This window comes from Acanthopagrus latus, chromosome 6, assembly GCF_904848185.1.
Source record: "Acanthopagrus latus isolate v.2019 chromosome 6, fAcaLat1.1, whole genome shotgun sequence".
Classification (NCBI taxonomy): Eukaryota; Metazoa; Chordata; class Actinopteri; order Spariformes; family Sparidae; genus Acanthopagrus; species Acanthopagrus latus.
The window spans coordinates 3,035,599-3,055,003 of NC_051044.1; the positions used below are offsets into that span (position 1 = coordinate 3,035,599).

Sequence of the window (19,405 nt, forward strand, 5' to 3'; positions counted from 1 at the left end):
GAACAATGAGAGGAAATCAATCTGCTGCTTCAGAGAGTTAAACTGAGAAGACATGGTCGTTGTGTCTCAGTTCAGGATCTGCATCCTTCGGAGGAGCATCTGAAGACCAATTACGTCACAACGCCGTGCGAAGGCTCCTCCAAACGCTCCTTCTTCTGTTTTTGGAGGATGCAGCACTACGATCCTTCGTGGCCTCACATATCCCAAGATTCTTTGCACGCCCGAAAAAGAAGAAAGAAAGAGAGAAAATGGCGACATCGCGTGGCGCAGATCGTCACTTTCGCGGGCCTGGGCGGCAGAAATCGTGACGTAAGGGTAAAACATCTGGTGACACAACCAGGAAACGCTCCAAAGGCGAGACCGTCACATTTAACAACGGCTGACCAGGTTAACAAAAAAGGCCGGGTCCTTCAGAGGACGCAGACCCTGAACTGAGACACAGCCACAGATGTGTTTGGGGTCAAAGGTCAGACAGGAGACACCTCAGATCTCTGACATCTGATGTTTCATTGTTCTTCTCAGGAAAGTGAAATAAAGGAAGATGCTGGATGAGGCAGCAGTTGTTCATCCAAACTTCATCCTATTTCCTACGAGCATGAAAGAGAATCTGGAGGAGAGACTGAACTTCTCAGTTTTGAGTGAACCTTTCCTTTAATGAGGTTCTTTTACTGGTGATACTTCGTGTCCTTCCTGACATTTTCTTTGATGAATCCAGTTTCCTTCATCTCTCTCATCACTGAGTCAAACATCCACCCAGACTGATGCTAATCAGCTTCATCTGAGTCACGACGGACGAACACGCGACACTCAGTTCAGCTTGTAAACAAAACAAAACAAAACAAAGAGTCACTCAAATCAAGTTTCTTCATCTAATTAGTTAAGATTCCATCTTTAAATGAACAGTAAGGAGCAGTGAGACGGAAGGAGGCTGGTGTATTTAACATTTATTATCTGTCATTTTAAAAACTGTTTGAGGACAATCAAAATATAAATACATTTCTCTCACACACACTCACACACACATGGCAAGTGGCATCAGAACACACACACACGCACACGCACACACACACACACACACACACACACACACGACCCCTGCCCCTGATTTAGATGTTAAAAGGTGCAACAATCGACCATCGACACCCGACTCGTCACCATCAGACCGTCAGATCTAAAACACGAAGAGAAGAAACATCGGACAGGTTCCGTATTCGCCATCAATCGACTTTTTGTCTTCGCAGCTGTAAAACTCTGCGACAGTCTCACAAGCTTCAGTCTGAGCCGCAGATTCACGACTGCAAACACAAACGAGAGGGAGCGGAGACGGAGAGGAGGCCAAACAGGAGTTTAGTTTCGTTAAAACCGTAAAAAACAAGAGGAGATTTTGTGCTTCGAGCGACAAACTGTGAGACCTTCGATAAATAAACATCGCCTCGGGGAGGAAATCATCCAGCGGGGCAGGAAGTGACACGTTTCATTCATTGAGTTAAAGACAGACAGAAACAGACAAACACAGAGAACGTGATCGACCGACAGCTGATCACTGTGCGTTGATTCTGACTGATGAAGTGAAGCTGTCACGTGGTTCAGCAGAGCCTCCCAACATTCAAGTGGCTTCACAGAAAACTAACATGTGAGATCTGAGACACAAGCAGAGAAGATAATCAGTAAGTAAACATGGAGAACTGTCCACAAGGTTCTTTATCATGTTCAACAAACTACAATACGAGCAGGAAACATATTTTGATTTGGTAATAGTTCCTCCAAAGTAATATAATCTAATGAGGAAGGAAAAAGCATCATTATGTGGAGGACAACTGCCTCAAACTTGAGTTTACAAGCTGTTTCCATCAGAGCTGCAGCTATTAAAATCAGTCCACAAGCTGATCAATATCAGCAGCTGTTTTGACAGTCAATTGATCGATTCAGTCATATTCTGAAGCACCAGTCCAGCTTCTTAAACACGAGGACCTGCTGCTTTTCTTTTTGGACAAAAGAAGCAATTTGAAGACGTCCTTTTTATAGACGTAACAATAACTTGTGATATTAATCGCAGCCTTATTTTTTATAGTTGACATTCTCTCCTCCAGCTCCTCTTTTCTTACATCTTGTTTATATCTCTCTGTGAGCTGAATATATTTGAGATTTGGAAAGCTGATTGAACAAAGCAGGACATGTTCCAGGCGTCACCTCGGACCAGATGATCAGCTGATAAATAATAAAGATTATGGATCAATACATCATGAAGCAGACTGACGTGCGGACTGAATGTGAGAGAAACATCATGAACCATCTGACGAGTTCAGAGTCCAGTGAGACTTATTTGGCAGCAGACTCTGGAAATTTCCGATTTCCAATCCAAAAACATCAGCATCTGACTTTTAAAATGCTCGTCAGCGAAATAACTGACGTCTGATATGTAGTTAATGAGCCAAACATCAGCGCGGCACTTTCAGGAAACCAACATCTCGTCTGTTTCTGTCTGTCGAACTCTCCTGACGGGCTGAAAATACACACAGAGGCGAAGATCAAACCGGCGGAAAACATCTGGGTCTCGTGTGGTGACTCAACACGTGAGTCAGGAATAAAGTTCAGAATCAAACCCACAACACGCCGTCTTCTTGTGGTCGGGAGCTTCCTGCCGCCTCCCTGTCATTAACCCATCAGAGTAACACTTTTAAAAACGGGACTCACACGGCCACAGGAGGAGGATCATTATCTCAAGCAACGCTCCTTTAAAGATTCCCGACACCCACAAACCAGATAAAGAAAAAGAAAACAGGAGCACGTCTTTTACCAGCAGTCTAAAAAAACACAAAAGAGGGCGGTGTGATTTATCCCAAAGGAAGAAAACAAACAGAACAGAAGCAGAAGCCCTTCACCCGATAATAAAAATAAAATAAAATCTCATCTAATTAATCTGAATGTGTTTGTAATGTTGACACAGCGGTGCGACGCTCCGTCTGCTGGGCGTCAGTTAGTGTTCAGTCGGTTCCCTCCTTCCTGTGAGGCAGTGGTGGAAGTGTCTGTACAGTATTTACACTCCTGAACTGACAACTGAGCGAAATCATACCAAGAGTTTGATTTTCCAACCCGGTCGCCATAAATATACGCTCTCCACGTATATTTCTGCAAAACCACAGATGTCTGCGAGGCTGACAGTTCTTTATTTTACAATTGCACATTAATTTTTTTATGTTTAATTTTCTATTTTGCTGCTGAGGTTTAGGCACGAAAAACACTTGGTCAGGATTACGTATGGAAATGTCTGCAGAGAGCCTGAATAAAAAAAAAATGCTTTCTATGCTGCAAATGCTTTAAAATATCTTCAGCTGTGACTCAAACTGCAGCTGTCCCTGTTGGCCTCCGTCCTCTCCACCTTCTGATGTGAAAGTCAGTTAATAAAACATATAATATGAACGTGAGACACCACATTTGGTGCCAATGTCGACCTCGGGTGTATCTGTGGTTTGCAGAAGCGTTACTGGTCGACTCGGCTGCATTTTTGCGTCAAGAGGGTTTAATTTCCCCTAAAACAGCGCCTGAACTCGCAACTATTTTCAATCGATTCATAAAACATGGTGAAAGTGAGGGAGGTGCCGAGGAGAGAGAGGGGAGGAACTAAATCACAGGAAGCTGCAGAGATTATTCTGAGTTCGACACAGCGAGATGACGTTGGAGCAAATTTTGGCGGCTGCTCGTCGGTTTTACGCTGAAACACTGAAGGAATTTGGCTTCTTAAATACGCGACTCTCCACTTCTGATTACACCAGTTCACTTTGTCATTGATTCAGTCTTAATATGTCATTTCTTTAAAGCCACGATGTGAAGGACTCGTCTAACACTGTCGACCAGACGGACAGAAGTTCACGCACGAGACGTGAAGATGAGCCGGCTGAAAACAACACAACCAGACTTCATCTTCATCGTTGTTTTACAGACCCACACATAGTGGCTTTAAATCAACCGAGGACACAAAAAATCAGCTCAAATCTTTAGAGGAACACGTCACCCAGAATGTCTCTTATCACTCACTAACTTAGCTTCTTAACACAAGTTTTATGGACATGTGGTGCGGAGAGGAAAGACTTATAAACACGCCGCTGTTGTTGACGGGAAACAGTTGTCGTCAGAGTGAAACTGGTAAACGGTGACGACCTCAGCGGTGCGTTCATGAGCCGCTCCTGACAAAAACATCATCAGCCTCGTCCTTAGAAACCTCCAAAGAGAAGAACACATTTCAATCTGAATACATTTGTTATATTGAGATCACAACAAAAGCATCTGAAGTCGTATCCGACTTTCTGTGCAAACATCTTTTCTTCAGGCAGTAGCTGATAAGAAAACTAAAGATTTTGGGTGACATCTTCCTTTAAAAAGCCTCCGTGCCGTCTCATCCTCAGGAACAAAGTCTCGACCACAGATCTACTAACGAACATTCAGCGCAGCGATCGTTGACTGAAGCAGGAGAGAGAGAGAAGGAAGTTTTCTTCCTCCTCCATGAAGAACCGTTCCAGACTCGATGCGGCGTCCTCGTCTCCGCTCGAGTTCAGTCTCATAAAAAAAAGTCTCTCGTCGATGTCGGATGTCTGATTCTGACTCCGTCCTGTTGGCATCAAATCAAACAGTGGACTGTGAAATTCCTCTCCGGAGCTTTTTCCAACGATGACAACGGAGACGGAGGAATTAAAAACTTTGGCCGATTTAAAAACCTCTCCGTCCTCCCTCCGTTTGTCTCTCACTCGATCTGACAGAAGACAGAAAGACCGAAGGAAAACAAACTGTTTGCTTCTGCTGTCAAACTTCTCCGTCCATTTGTCCGTCCGTCTGCTTTCTGTCTCTGCGTCCGTGTCTTGGTCTGTGTTGCACCGTTGGAGGCCAGCAGGGGGCGCTGTTAGGACGCCTTGCCCAGCTCTATCTTCTTCTGGATGACCCGAGCAGAGTGGTAGATGAGCGAGTCGATCAGACCGGCCACTGCAGGAGGACGAGCAGACGGTACAAGTCAGATTTCACTCTCTTCATCTAACAGTTACATTTTGCTACATGACCTGGTGACGTAGAGGGACTCACCTGTGAATACACCTCCGATAATGGCACACACTCCTGTTAAGAAGTGTGTGAACGATCTGAACAGAAAGAGACGGAGGGATTCAATTAGCAGCAACATTTAATGAAGCTCACGTTCTTCTTGTATCGATGAAACAGTAAAAAGTCTTAAAGTCTTTTAAAAACCATTAGTTCATTGTAAACCAGGTGTCCTACCTGTGTTTCTCTGTGAATTTAACCATCATGGGCGACAGCTCGTATAATACGAACACTCCCGGCAGCCCCTGGTCTCCTATAAGCCCGTTGGCCACTTTTTCGTGCCTGGTGACGGAGAACTGGTTTGTTTTCACCACCTGTGAGAAATAAATGCCAACAAAACAGTTTTAGACGGATGAGAGGACGTTTGCTTTATGATACAGTACATGTTTTAAGTGTTTTTTGCTCATTAAAACAAATCTACAAAAGAAAATGTTTCAGTGCAACACTTTTTCTTTGACAATTTGACCCTTTGACATCAAAGAGATCACAGTTACATCCTGCACGTACGTCATCACGTCAGAATACGACACACGTCTGTATCTTTACTGACTTATTTTGAGTTGTTATGATCGTATGGATTCCTGGAGATCTCGATTATGCAAAATACCAACCGTACCGCGCTGAACTAGTTTAGGTCTGGACTGAAAGAGGACTCACCTCTCCGTCGGTTTTCACGTAGATGGTGGGGACAATTTTCACAAAGTACTGGTACATCATCGACGCTGTGGAGACAGAAAGGAGACGTTTGAGATCAACATGTTGTTAATCATCTCAGACGAAACAGTTGGTAAAGAAACAGCAGTAAATAGATCAGATAAATGATGTACAGTTTGTTTGTTTTTGTATTTATGTGGGTTAACTGAGGCTCGATGTTGGGTTTAACTTTGAATATATTTAACAAATAAAATGTAAATATTACTACAACCGACAGTCCAAAAGGTTGGGTTGGTTGGCATTAAAAAAAAAACACATTTCATTTATTGTTTTCAGAATCAGAGTCGCTCTTATTGCAGAGTAAATTCACACACGAAGAACTTGCTGTTGTCTGTGTTAATGTTAAAAATAGGGCGCCTGTGGCTCAGAGGTGGAGCCAGCGTCTTGTTATCAGAAGGTTGCTAGTTCGAATCCCCTTGGTCTGCATGTTGAAGTCTCCTCGGGCAAGATACTGCATCCCAAAAGTGTCTGATTAATGCTGTAAATTTAAAAACAACTTAATAAAAATATAATAGTTTGACCTGTGCTGCGCAGAGTTTCAGTTGAGTTTATGTCAAAAAGGATTAAAATATCATCACATTCTGTTTTGTTTATGTTTTAGTGTCCACACTCTTTTTAAATGATGGTTGTAGTACCGACATGCACCACAGGGGGGCGCTGTTCGCCTCCTCCTGCCGGTGATCGCTCCTCTTTTATCTGCCTTCCTCTGTCTTTCTCTCCTTCCTCTATCCGGTTATGGAGGTCTGCTAGAAAAGACATTTAAACCCGAAGCTGTGCTAATAAAACACACGATCACCCTCCAGTCGGGAGAAACTCAAGATAACCAGGTTTACCTCACACACTCGTATCTGAAGGTAAGATCGGTCTGAGACGAAACCGTCGAAGAAGAAGAGACTGAACGTGACGTGTTTATCTGTCAAGGCCAACGGCTGACGTTAGCCTGTTAGCTAGCATGCTAAGCTAGCACAACAACCTACGTGCTAGGATTAAAATAAAGTTAATTTACAGAATTGATTTTAATGTTTGCTTTTGTAAGTTACCGTTTAAAGAAACCGCGTTAAAAACAAGCAGCTGTGTGTTTCGTCTGTGAAATGTGCTCACAGACGTTAGCCTAGCTTACGAGCTAATGCTAACTAACTTGCCTCACGTTACACATTTAGCCACACAGCTTAATCATTAACGTTAATCAGCAGCTTAACTCCAAGATCTTATTGCTAAGGCGATGCTTATAGTTAGTTAGCTTGGGTTATAAACAGCCTGTAGAAATTGATTTAATAACACGTTAATGTTTAATGTCAGACAGCAAGCTAACATCAGGTACAAAAGGTCAAACGACTGACAGGAAGCTAACTTACTCAACACCTTTCACACTTGATGAGTGACTAGTTCACATTGTGCATCATTGTGAAGCAAACGTCGAGCAAGAAATGATTTCAGTTAAATACACGACAAAATATAGTTAAAAAGAATCAGAACAAGTTGTAAAATGGATGTAATATCACACAACTCTTCTACTCTGCAGGGCAAAAAAGCAAATGATGTCAAATTATAGCAAAACATAAAAAGGTCTGCAGGAGGAGGTCCGAAATAAATATCGCCATTTACAGTTAATGTGATTGTGATGTAATTCATGATTTTTTTTTTCGGATGATTCAATTTTACGTCACAATTTTCACTGTCAGTGAAAAACTAGTAAAATCAAGATGAAATGATATTTGTCCTGGTCTCTGCCAGACAAACATGTTTTATAACATCTAGAAAGCAAGATGAACGATTATCTTAATGCCAACTAAATCTAAATGCCCTAAATTTATCTTGTGATGAATTATTTATTGAAAGCACAGAGTGTACACAGTGAGCTGAATGGATTTTGGACAAAGTGTTTGTCTTCTGTGTTCACTGAGCGTCTGACATGGTTTGATTAACTTGAAGGAAACATGAGCAGCTGAATCCCACAACTCCTCTTTGTTACTTCACAACACAATATTGGCAATAATATCAGCTGTAAAAACAAAAGGTCTGACAAGATCAGGCGATAAGTTGAGCATATTTCGAATTCTGTCACAAACTAAGAGTGATTCCTTGAATTCTGGTGAAGAAGCTTCAGCAGTCGCTTCTTCTCACGACCACATTTTGGCAGCAGTTCTGTTGTTATGTACATGTGAACAGAGCAGGTGATAAATCAGAGTGAACGATGTGGTCTGGCTACCAGTTCTGCAACCTTTAGATCTGCACAGCGTTTTGTTCCTATCAGATTACACAATGTGTCACTCTGAAAGGAAAACACCAAGAGTTCAATAGTCTAACACGTCCCCTTGTGTATTTTCCTCTGCAGATGCCGGTGGCTGTAGGTCCATATGGCCAGACCCAGCCCAACTGTTTTGACCGGGTCAAGATGGGCTTCATGATGGGGTTTGCAGTAGGAATGGCTGCCGGAGCCATGTTTGGCACGTTTTCGTGTCTCAGGTAAGTCTGAACTCACCCCAAAACTGTCCTGCTCTTACAGAAACTGCATATGTAATGAAACTGAAAATGTCAGATTTAGTTTCCATTAAGAACAGCTGATGTTTTAGAGCCAGTAAGAACCAGTTAATCAGCAGTAACTTCCCCAAAACATTCTAAAAATAAATTGTGCACATGAAGGCTCATTCCCCTCCAAACCTGTTTGTTACATTCCTAATACTGAAAGACGCAGCCAACTTTCCAGAAACCAATTTGTCATCTTCACCCTGAACATTGTTCAGAACTGTTGTCCACTTGAATGGAGGTAGATGACTTACTCTCCTCCTTCTGCCAAATAAAGAAAAAGGGACTAGTTCTGTTTCTCCCACTCTACTTTAAAAACTGTCAGTTTAATTATATAGCCAAACATCACAAGCAAATTGCCTCAGCGGGCTTTATAATCTGTACAGTGAACAACATTAGACCCTCGATTCCACTGAGAAAAAAACATTCCCTTCCTCTCTGCAGCCTCCTGCTCTGAGTTGTGGTCAGGATTTGATTACTTCCTGTCCATTTCCTACAATCCAGAAGTAGATGTTGCACCTGCTCTTCTTGGAATTTGCAGTGATGAGGACGATAAAGCTTGTACACAACTGAAACCATCTGAAAAAACACTGCAAGAGACACTTTGCAGCCACCAAAACCTCGACTCACTGTCCACATCTCACATCTTTTTCAACTACTAATAGGTCTGAAGTTGTGCAACGTAACAGCTGTTTCCTCAAGTTCATAAACAGAGCAGGTTAATGTGACCACGAACGGCAAAGAACATTAACGCTTACTAACCCAGTTCTTCAACAGGATGTTTAACTAACTAGTATTGATCAGCCATATCAACCTGACATTCATTTACATGTTTTATAGACTGTAAATCTACTTTTCGAGACACTGAAGGTCACTTCTTCCTGACAGAATGAGGTATGAGCCTGTAAACTTCAGCTGACACTAATTAAAAACTGTCTCTAGGATCGGCATGCGTGGCAGGGAGCTGATGGGAGGAGTAGGGAAGACCATGATGCAGAGCGGCGGGACGTTTGGCACCTTCATGGCCATCGGTATGGGCATCCGCTGCTGAGGAGGACGGGGAGCGACTTCCTCCACCACCTCCACACCACAAGTGTACAGCTATGGGACTCTTCCAATAACTACAACTACAGCTCTGTGTCTGCTCGATGCTACAACCGCTTCCCCATCTGTTTAGTTTTGTCAATAAAAGTTCAGTTTTGTCAAACACTTCTCAGAGTGGATGTGTTACACTTTGTGATGCTGCCGTCGTCCTGCTCCAAGAGACGGATACAAAACAGCAAATCTTGTCTTGAAGAAGGAAAATTCAAACTGTTTATCTGCTCAGTCTCGTGTCCCGTTCATCAGACAGAAGCTCTCTGTTTAGTCTAAATATGAGGCCGATGGAGTGAAACCAGGAGGGGTCACATCTCTTGTTCCATTTGGGTGAAACTCTTAAATTCAACTCTTTCAAAACCAGAAGCCGAACCAGAAACTACGTCTCTCAGAGCTCCACATCCAAAGACAAAACAACTGACCAAACTCTCCACTTCTATCACAGTACGTCTCTCTAATTCAGTGTTTCTGACATCTGCTGCTTTTCTTTATCATTAATGATGTGAACAGTCTTGGGTTTTGGAGATGAACACCTGAGGGTTAGAAACGCTACCATGTAGTGGGCAAAGACAGATCCCACAGCTCTACGAAGTTCTGTTATGCGTTTCCTCACTAAAACCATGAAATGACTGACCTTGTGGCGCTGTGACGTCCGTGTCGTCCAGAGGGTTCACGATGCCGGGGTAATCTTTACCGAACGACAGGTGTTTTATCAGATGGGTCATGTTTATCTGCAGGACGACAGACAGGAAGATTACAAGGTGACAAACTTCTGCAGTGCCATTAATAACATCTTCATCCCCAGACGTTTGTTCTTGTGAATAATTAAACTGTCATCTGAAGACTCGATGCACTGAACAGACTCAGATAACAGCAGCAAGTCTTTTCCTTTCAATAATTCAGGACTTGTAATGTGAATTGTTCTATGAAACGTTAATGGGAAAAACTAGCAAACAAATTGTTTAAGTAAGAAACAAAACCACAAATCTGTCAAACTCAAAAACATCAGTCGGGTTACTCACGTTGTCTAAGCCGAAACTCTGCAGGTCGTGTACTGCAATCACAAACAAATCACTTCACTGGTTAATGCTTCAAATACACAAACAAAAAAACAAACAAAGAAATAAATGCATGCGTTCTTTAACAGATGGTCAGAAATGTGAGTTATTGATCAGTTTGTGATTGGTTGCTGCTCATCGATTCAGCTGTTCGGTCTGGTTAGTTAGCAGAAGAAAGGCAGCGAAGAATAAAAAGCCGAAGCCAGAAGTGACACGAGTTATCTGTTCTCACGGTGACCTCTGACCTCCCACTCATGAAGCATTTAGTTTGAGACATCTTTAACTAACTAACTCCATTAAAACGTTCTAACATAACATTAAAAAAAAACAGCTGTACACATGCAAGACTCTCGCATAGACATATATATTTATATAAGCGGTGGCTATACTGGGACGAGGCTGCTCCTCTGTGAAGGGCATTTATATATAAAAATAAAAACTGCAAATAAAGATGGACTTACTTTCCACAGCGTGCACTGCAGAAAGAAGAGAGAAGAGTCACTATAAAGATGCACGCAGACAACAGACCATTTCATGTTGATGGATGGGAGGATGTGGGAGGAGGGGCTGCACAACACGGACAAAACGTTCCTCTTTAACTTTATTTTATTTATTTACTCTATGAAAACATGAACAGTCAAACACGTAGCTTTTAATAACTTCCCTCAGGCTGTTGTGCTCATGGTTTATATGGTTTCAAAGTATTAAAAGCTCAGCTCGAATTTACGATTTGATTTAGAATATCTGAATATCTCATCGAAGAGGATTATTATTTTTTTTTTTTGAAGATGAGCTTTAGAAAATGTTTTGGTTTTGGTGATGGTGCAGCCCCAAACACACAGCGCAGCGTCGGGCCGGAATAAAGGGATGAGGCAGATTTATTCTAAGAACACGTGAGTCTTGTCTCTTGTTTCTGCTGTTAGCATTCAAATATAAACGCCAAACAAAATACATCCAGTCAGATTATTCTATCTGTCATCACACAGCCAGAGTTCAGAGGACGATGTTGTGTTCAGGGAAGGAAACTTACTCCAGCCACTTTAGTTTTCCTGAAGCACATTCTGCATTTTATCAGCTGATTTCTGCAAACCAAACAAGTGGAGCAGTTTTCCTTCTGAAGTGGCTGTTACAGAGATTTATCTAGAGATGGATTTAATTGATGGCTGGCTGCTGTTAATTTCCTTCTCTGGTTAAATGTGCAGACGAGCGAAACATTTTTGCAGGCAGTCAAATCAAACAGTCCAGTCAAGATGGTGAGACAAAAGTTGCGGTTATAGAAAAAGAAAAAAACGTAGATGTGCAAAACTGAAGCGTGAAATGTTCGGATGTGGAGCTTTTATAAAGTTAGACCAAAGCATAATCGAGTGTTTGGGGATGTTTTCAGCTGATAACATGTTAAAAACAAAACAAAACAAAGATGATGGTGTAGAGACACGGAGCCTCGTCACAGCCTGAATATAATGTTTCCTTTGCAAAGAAAACACATGTAGACAGAAACACTGAGCTCTTACAGAGCAGAACATTAATCAGGACAACACTGCAAGCATCAGCTTAAAAAAACCTTGTGTCTGTCCTTTAACTGAATGACACATAAGAGGACTGTCGTGTCATTTATCTTCCTGGTGACTGAGGTCACAGAAAAGCATATATTTGGTATTTTGTATTTCTTTTAGGACATTAATGTTTAAAACCGATGTCACCCTCATTTTCTCGTGAAGGTCTGGAGATGAAGCTTCAAACCTGAGGTAAGATTATTTAGTCAAAATCATAGAACAACGCTTTTTCTGGCTAACTTTGTTTTCAGTCTTTCAGTGAAAACCCATTCTAGCATTAATGGTGAATATTTAATCGACTCCAGTCCTGCTTTAGAAAACCTGTGACTCAACCCTGATTTGAGTGTTGATGAATAAAAACCGAGAGCTGAACAGAGAAGCCGACTGCAGAGCTGCACGATACAGAACCGCGTCTACAACACAGGACACAAACACCAAAACATATCGAAAGCACACTGATTAATTAATTGTTGCTGGAAAAAAGCCTCAACATGCAATCAGACAAGATTTGTGTGCAGCCCTGAGTTGTGATTAATGGTTTGTTAATGGAGATGTGGTGAGTGATGATGAATGAACACAGACTCATTAACACATTTCACAGTTGAACGTTTCTGAACACCCTCTGTTTTCAATGTTGTGAGGTTAAACTCGATGTAATATATCAGTTTAGTCAGGAACACATGAAAGTGAGCTGAGATGTGATTCTGATCTGAAACAACCTGAAGACGCGAGAATTTCTTCTCCTCTGAGCTGCGTTATAAACATTTTCTCATGGTTAAAAATAGCACAGCAGTGAAAATCTGACATTTACAGATTTCCTCCACATTTTTCTGCTCAGAATTATTTGTGAATCATAGACAGACAAAGCATTTCTAAACAGCTGCTTGACGCCTACTCTAAATGTAATCATTTCCAATTAGCCGCTCATCAGTAAAGAACAGATGTTTTACTTTTATTCCATAGAAAAGGAAGGTTTCATTCCTTTCATTTCATTTAACCTCAGGTTGTGATCCGAGTCTCATTCAAAGAAGATCAACTGTGTAGAGATGAAATGCAGCATGACCATCCCGGACTACAATTCCTGGTTTTCGCCACATTTTTCAAGATTTAAAGGTTTATTTAGGGATTTAGTGCAAAGTCTGACATCCAAACAGGTCTCCAAAAAAACCCATAAAGTGTACACGAGTAGTGGACACCAGTAGAATCCAGCGTTTAATCACAGAACAAGTATACAGGACATAAAATCTGTCATGGGAACCGAAGACAGGGTGCTCAAAAACATTGTGTGTGTGTGTGTGTGTGTGTGTGTGTGTCCTACCGTGAACATGAGACTGCTGGAAACTTTTTCCCGGAGCGAAGTGGAAATTTCCTGCCACCTGAGACACAAAGAGGAGCAGAAGGGTAAATATAAATAATCCCATCGGACTGCATTTTTATACTTTCACTTGTTTTAGAGTTTCACTTGTTCCTAAAAACTATTTTTTCCAAATCCTGGTGAATGTCCTCCAGACAGAAACCAGGCAGTTACTGTTGAGATAACATTAATAATCAAGAGATAAGAACTGGTACCTTGTTGACCTCGAGGAAGCCGTAAACCTGGCAGCCTTCGTTCTTCTGCTCCTGCATCTTCTGCGTGAAGCCCTCCCTCTTACACTGCTCGATGGTGTCGGCGCTCTTGAACGCCCAGCCTCGCCGCCGGTACGCCTCCCGCACGTCATCGCAGGTGTTACAGCATCTGAAAAGGACACACACACACAAAGTAGAAGCAATGAGTAAAACACAAGACTATAGAGAAAACACAGAGGAAGGAAAAAGTAGACCCTGTTCGTGAGTCTTACTTGAGGTCTTCAGTTTCGGCTCCGTAGCAGCTTTCGCATCTGTTTGGGTCGAGCGTGCTGGGGTCAAACGTTTCACCGTCGTCGGCCTTACCGAGTTCTACATACAGAGAAACACAAAGTCATCGACTCACATGATTCAGTCCAGCCGTTCAGTCTAAAACCTTCAAACACAGATGCTCTGGCAAAGACATGCAGGGCCAGCGTCATTGTTTTAGTAAATCAAAATGTGCATAAATTTTCCACCTAGAATCTCTCACAATGTCAGACTTAAAGTGTTCTGATAGCTCCCCTCTTTACACAAACACTAAGGAGGAGGACTGAACAGTTGCTGCTGTTGTTTTGACCTCATGGATGCATCACTGAACTCTCACGGGTACCTGCAGCGACCTGACTACATCAGGGAAGTCCCAAGGAGCACCATTTTGTGCCTGAATGTCTGCCGTCAGCTGTGTCAGGAAGTCAAATATCAGAGTAAATTAAAATACGTCACGTTTACCGTGTTTCTCTGCCTCGAGGGTGACGGCTTTGAGGTCTTTATCCAGCCGCTGTTTGAACAGATTGTGTTCCACGTCCAGCTGCTGCTCCCCGGCCACGTCCATCGCATCTATACTGAGATCTGAAGAGAGAGCGAGAAGGGGATTAATAAACTGTGTCATCATTAGCATGTTAGCTTTATCAGCTTGAACTTGCAGGTAACAGCAGTTAGCAGCGGCTACATACAGGCGCAGGGCATGTGAGGGAAAATGACGTCGATGTTGATTTTCAGTTTGTCTCCTCGCGACGTGTCGACGTACAGCTCAGGGTGAACCTGCCGAGAATAAACACCAAAGCAACGTGAAAAGAAGCGTAACCTTTGCTGTAAAATAGAATTTATGTGAGTTTTAGGAAAACTTTGATTGCTTTGAAAATAAATGTATGGATTGTGCTCAGCCAGTAGTTTAGTTTCTGTAACCATAATATTCTCCTGTGGACATTAAAGGCTTAAAGGTGAGTGAGCAGCTTGTTACTATACAACACAATGAAGACTAGTCTTGGTTTTACAGTTATGATACTGGGACTTCAGGAGTTTCGCTGCTTGTGTTACGACTCATCAGACCGGTTGGACAGGAAGTTTTCCCTCGACCCTGAAAACTAGTTAATGTTTAGCCCGAACGGCCTTTTACAAGCAGCATCATGTAATTAGATTCAGAAGAAGATGGTTAATCACCTCAAGTGCTGGTACGTGTAACGAATCCTGTATCAAAGCCTACAACATTAATTAACAGACATGGGAAATGCAGCCATTTACCATTCACATGCATATCACGTTTTTGTAGCTGTCTATACATCTGTTACGCCTCATAACATCATTAATTAACGTGACCTGACCCAAGATAAGTGGCAGAAAATTGATGGATGTAGTAATCAATTAATTTTTAATGATTGCAGTAGTAACGGTGTTCGCCACACGTCTGCTGGTGCCGACTGAAACTCTGACAATCCAATTCTATAAAGTGACGGCACCAGGCGACATGGAAATAAACTAATTTAACTGTCGACAGCAGATGGTAATTAAATATTTAAGACATTTGTACTTTAAATGTCAAACTAATTGATATTCTTTTGAGGGGAACTGTATTCAAGACCTGCAGATACACTGTGTGCTCGTCAGTGGACGAAATGTCACCAGTATATACATATACGTGCAAGTTGTAGAATAAACAAATCGAGCTGTATAAAATGGCGGCTCGTTCAGCTGGCCGGTCCGGCTCCAGCACTCAGAGTCAGAAAGCAGAACTTCTTTTTTTCTGGCGGCACACATTATAATTCCTCTGTGGTGAAAGTCAATTTTAATTTCCCCCGGAGCATTCTGCCCACTCGAGGAGGATGTTAAATCATCAGGTGATGTGGACGGACTCACCTCTTTCGTGAGATAGTACTGCAGCTCAGAGACGAACAGGATGAACATGATGACACCGCTGATGATCGTCACTGCAGACACACAGAGGGAGAAATCACAACGAGTTCCACAGCGACATGTTACAGGAGGAAGAAAACGTGCCTTAGATTTTGATCTTCAGCATTTAAAAGACAACATCTTACCAATTTAATTAAGCCTGACGTCTTGTGTTTGAGGAAAACTTCAATTCAAAAACATCTGCTTGAGTTTCAGGTGGTCAATTGTGGCAATAAAATTGATTGATGATAATATTAGATGTTGTCAACAAAGTCAGCAAACAAACCAACGTTGTAAACTTAATTAAATCACCAATTTATTCAAGAGTGAGAAAAAGACTCTGACGACTGTTCTGAGATACATTTGTTATGATGTTCAACAGTAAAGGAATAAAAGGAGCAAAAAGAGGGTTGTGACTAATGATTATTTTCATTATCAATAAAGCTAAAACTAAACTAAACATCTCATCCAGTTTGGTCTGGTACAATAATACAACAGCAGCAGCACCTTGGTTTCTCAATATCCTGTTTCTTCTCATCTAAAATCAGAATTACATCAGCATATTTCACAATTCTTCTTAGAAAAGGAGTCCTGACTCATTTGTATCAGGATACGTTCACATATGGGCTTCAGTACGAGAAGCCTTGGTTCTGACCCACTAACCCTACAAATAAGCTGCAGTTCTACATCTACAGATAATTTACAGTCAGCTTTGAAAAGATGAAAAATCCAGGTTTTCAGTTAAATCTTGGGCTGCAACTCATGTTTATCTTAACTTTCAATTAATCTGGGTTATTGTTTTCTCAATTTACTGATTCAGTTCACGCTTTCTTTAAAAGTACTGTTTACTTTGCCAAAGATATTAAGTTTACAACCAGATAAACAAAGAAAAGCATCAATTTCTGACATTTATAAAGGTCAATTTCAACAGTCGGCCATTTTTAAATGGAAACCAGTTGCTATCTGATAGCCAGGAAATATATATATATATAACATATCTAACAATATTTTCACTGTATGCTACAACTTTCCTCTTTAGATAATATCATTATATTCAGACTATATTGTAATTATTGTGTTACCATGGTACCATGGTTTCTATAACAATTCTAAGTCTACAAAATTTAGGATTCTGTGTAAAAGTTCATAAAAATATAAACACAAAATGTTCCTGAGCTCAAGAGGTAATATTATTTTTACAATTGCATGTTTAACTGAATTATGAAGCTTCGCTTGTGAACGACTGCCCGTGTTTACACCCAATCGTGACACTGTCAGCTGTTGACAATGTACCTGTTTACCTGTGGAACGATCCAGACAGGTGTTTTAACTTTCACAGTCGTTTGTTGCTCCTGTCACGACTCGTTTGAAACGTGTCGCTGGCACATTTCTACAAAACTCAATGAAGCTGATAAAGTTAAACATTAAATGTATCGACTTTGTAGTGTTTTTTAGTTGAGCAGATGTCGAAAAGAATCATTTGATTATCGCATTCTATTTTATTTCTGTTTTTTGTATATATGAAGTTCATAGCATTATATTACTAGGGTAAAGTATGTGCTGAGTACACATCCTGCAAATTTTAAGTAATTTCTTTAATCGATAGTATAATAGATAATCAATTATCAATTAATCACTTATAACATATAAAATATGTTGGGCTTTTTTTCCTTTAGAAAACTGTTTTAACTACTGACATGTTAGACATACAATCGGCTGCATGAGTTAAAAGAACAGATAAATATACGTAAAGTTATTGAATTTTAAATGAAATAACACAAAATAATGACTTCATTTTAAATTAGAGCTCCGTCTTAAACTTTTTAACAACTGGCAACAAAATTCAACCAATACTGAGGCAACTAAACGGCTTATATGTGATATCAGCTGGCGTAAAATGTCTCCTTGTAATTTTTTGATTATGAATTTGTGGTATTTTAATTAAATACATTTTCTCACAGCAGTATTTTGTGTTTTAACAAGTGTCTGTAATCTGTTACTGTAAAATACTTTCCGATGTGTCCCTGACCATCTCTTATTATCAATTAACACATTTTTAATCGCTTACATTCTTGACAGCGATGAATCAATTAATTATTTACAACCCTGACTATTACACATACTATACTTGTGTCTACGTCTATATACTTACACTCAACAGTACAAAGCTCATGCATGATGGCTGCTTAAGACATCATTTGCACAAATATTTGCAACTTTCAATAACATAGTCCAGGGTATAATAATATATATTATGTGTAGAGGTTTTCTTATGTCACAGCTCTAATTTATGTCTTTATTTTAAATATATTTAATTCAACTGCAATAACATTAATGTTTTAACCAAATAGTCACTCTGTTTTCTTACTGTATCCTGACCTGGTGCTGTTGTAACATGTGAATTTACCCCCCAGGGATCAATAACGTCCAACCACATTTTAACTATATCACCAACATCTACAATTAGAACAGCAGGGTTTGTTAAACAGCCTTCAGGAATATTAAGTGTTAAATGACCTAAAACCAGCCAACCAACTGCTACTATCCTTTACAGAGACTGTGTGGTAGAAATGCCTCAATTAAAGATGATATCTTACTGTTTCTTTGATGACACATCTCCTGTTAATGTACATATTTGCAGTTTTATCACCAGCCTTGTCATTTTATTGCCCTATTACTGGATTTGACATGATAAATGTGTCTTTTCTGTTGCCGTCCAGTTTTACTCCGCGTTACGACGATCATGTTTAGACGGTAACTCGCTGTAAATTATACATATTTTTACACCATACAGGAGAAATGATTGAGTTAGCCTTGTTGTTAGCCGCAGCAGCTAGCAGCCTGTGTGTCTGAATGGCTGCTGCTCTGTGGGTGAATTAAAGCCTCTCACCGGTCGCTCCTCCCCACGTCTTCACTCGGAAATCCTCCAGAGTTTTGGGATAAGCGTCAAACTGCTTCAGTTTGTTTAACGTGTCCATTTTCTGAGCCAGAAAACCACCAACTGAACACGAACTGTTACCGACAGATTCCTGCACTCCAGACACACATCAGTCCTCCGCTTTCACTTCCGGGACACACGCGGGGCACGGCTCGACCAATCAGTGACGGCCGCGTAATTCGGCCGTTTGTCTTTTTTTTCTCCCCTTTTTTTTCTTTTTTTTCTTCTAATTATTTGTTTTTTTAATTTTAGATTTTTAATGTATTTATTCATTTATGTATTTTTGACTTATATTTCTGTTTTTTTTAATACGTTTTAAATACGACATTGAGGTTACAACTTTGACTCATCCTTTTTTCCTTTTTTATTTTTCATTTATTTATGTGTTTGTTTGTTTATTTATTCCTCATTTTTTTATTTACTTAATTAAAAAATTTTACGTATTAATTTATGTATCATTTTAATATATATAATTTTAAAAATGTAATTAAGTAAAATTATATATATATATATATATATATATATATATATATATATATATATATATATATATATATATATATTTTATTTTTTTTTATTTATTTATTTATTTTTTTTAAATGCTTTGACCAAATAAAGGTTAAAACACTTCACAGGCACACTCCAGTAGCAGACAGTTAAAA

The 19,405-nt window shown here is 40.4% G+C and overlaps 2 protein-coding genes across 3 annotated transcripts; one reads left to right on the forward strand and one right to left on the reverse strand.

Moving 5' to 3' along the window:
* Window positions 1-4,238: 4,238 nt before the first annotated feature.
* On the reverse strand, window positions 4,239-18,885 carry ergic3 (ERGIC and golgi 3). Of its 2 annotated transcripts, XM_037100701.1 has the most exons (14): window positions 18,696-18,885; window positions 15,770-15,840; window positions 14,590-14,677; window positions 14,366-14,485; window positions 13,870-13,966; window positions 13,601-13,766; window positions 13,350-13,407; window positions 10,940-10,954; window positions 10,443-10,474; window positions 10,055-10,151; window positions 5,743-5,807; window positions 5,263-5,399; window positions 5,071-5,126; window positions 4,239-4,974 (listed from the first exon to the last, which is right to left on the reverse strand). In XM_037100701.1, exons 1-14 carry the CDS (start codon window positions 18,781-18,783, stop codon window positions 4,895-4,897), a joined length of 1,170 nt encoding a protein of 389 aa, XP_036956596.1. In that variant the 5' UTR covers window positions 18,784-18,885; the 3' UTR covers window positions 4,239-4,894. The 2 variants fall into 2 exon arrangements, with proteins under 2 accessions (XP_036956596.1, XP_036956597.1); XM_037100702.1 differs by lacking the exon at window positions 10,940-10,954 and having other exon boundaries at window positions 18,696-18,884.
* Window positions 6,519-9,535, forward strand: romo1 (reactive oxygen species modulator 1). Its single transcript, XM_037100703.1, has 3 exons — window positions 6,519-6,653; window positions 8,135-8,265; window positions 9,268-9,535. The coding sequence occupies exons 2-3, from the start codon at window positions 8,135-8,137 to the stop codon at window positions 9,374-9,376; spliced, it is 240 nt and encodes a 79-aa protein (XP_036956598.1). The 5' UTR covers window positions 6,519-6,653; the 3' UTR covers window positions 9,377-9,535.
* Window positions 18,886-19,405: the final 520 nt, after the last annotated feature.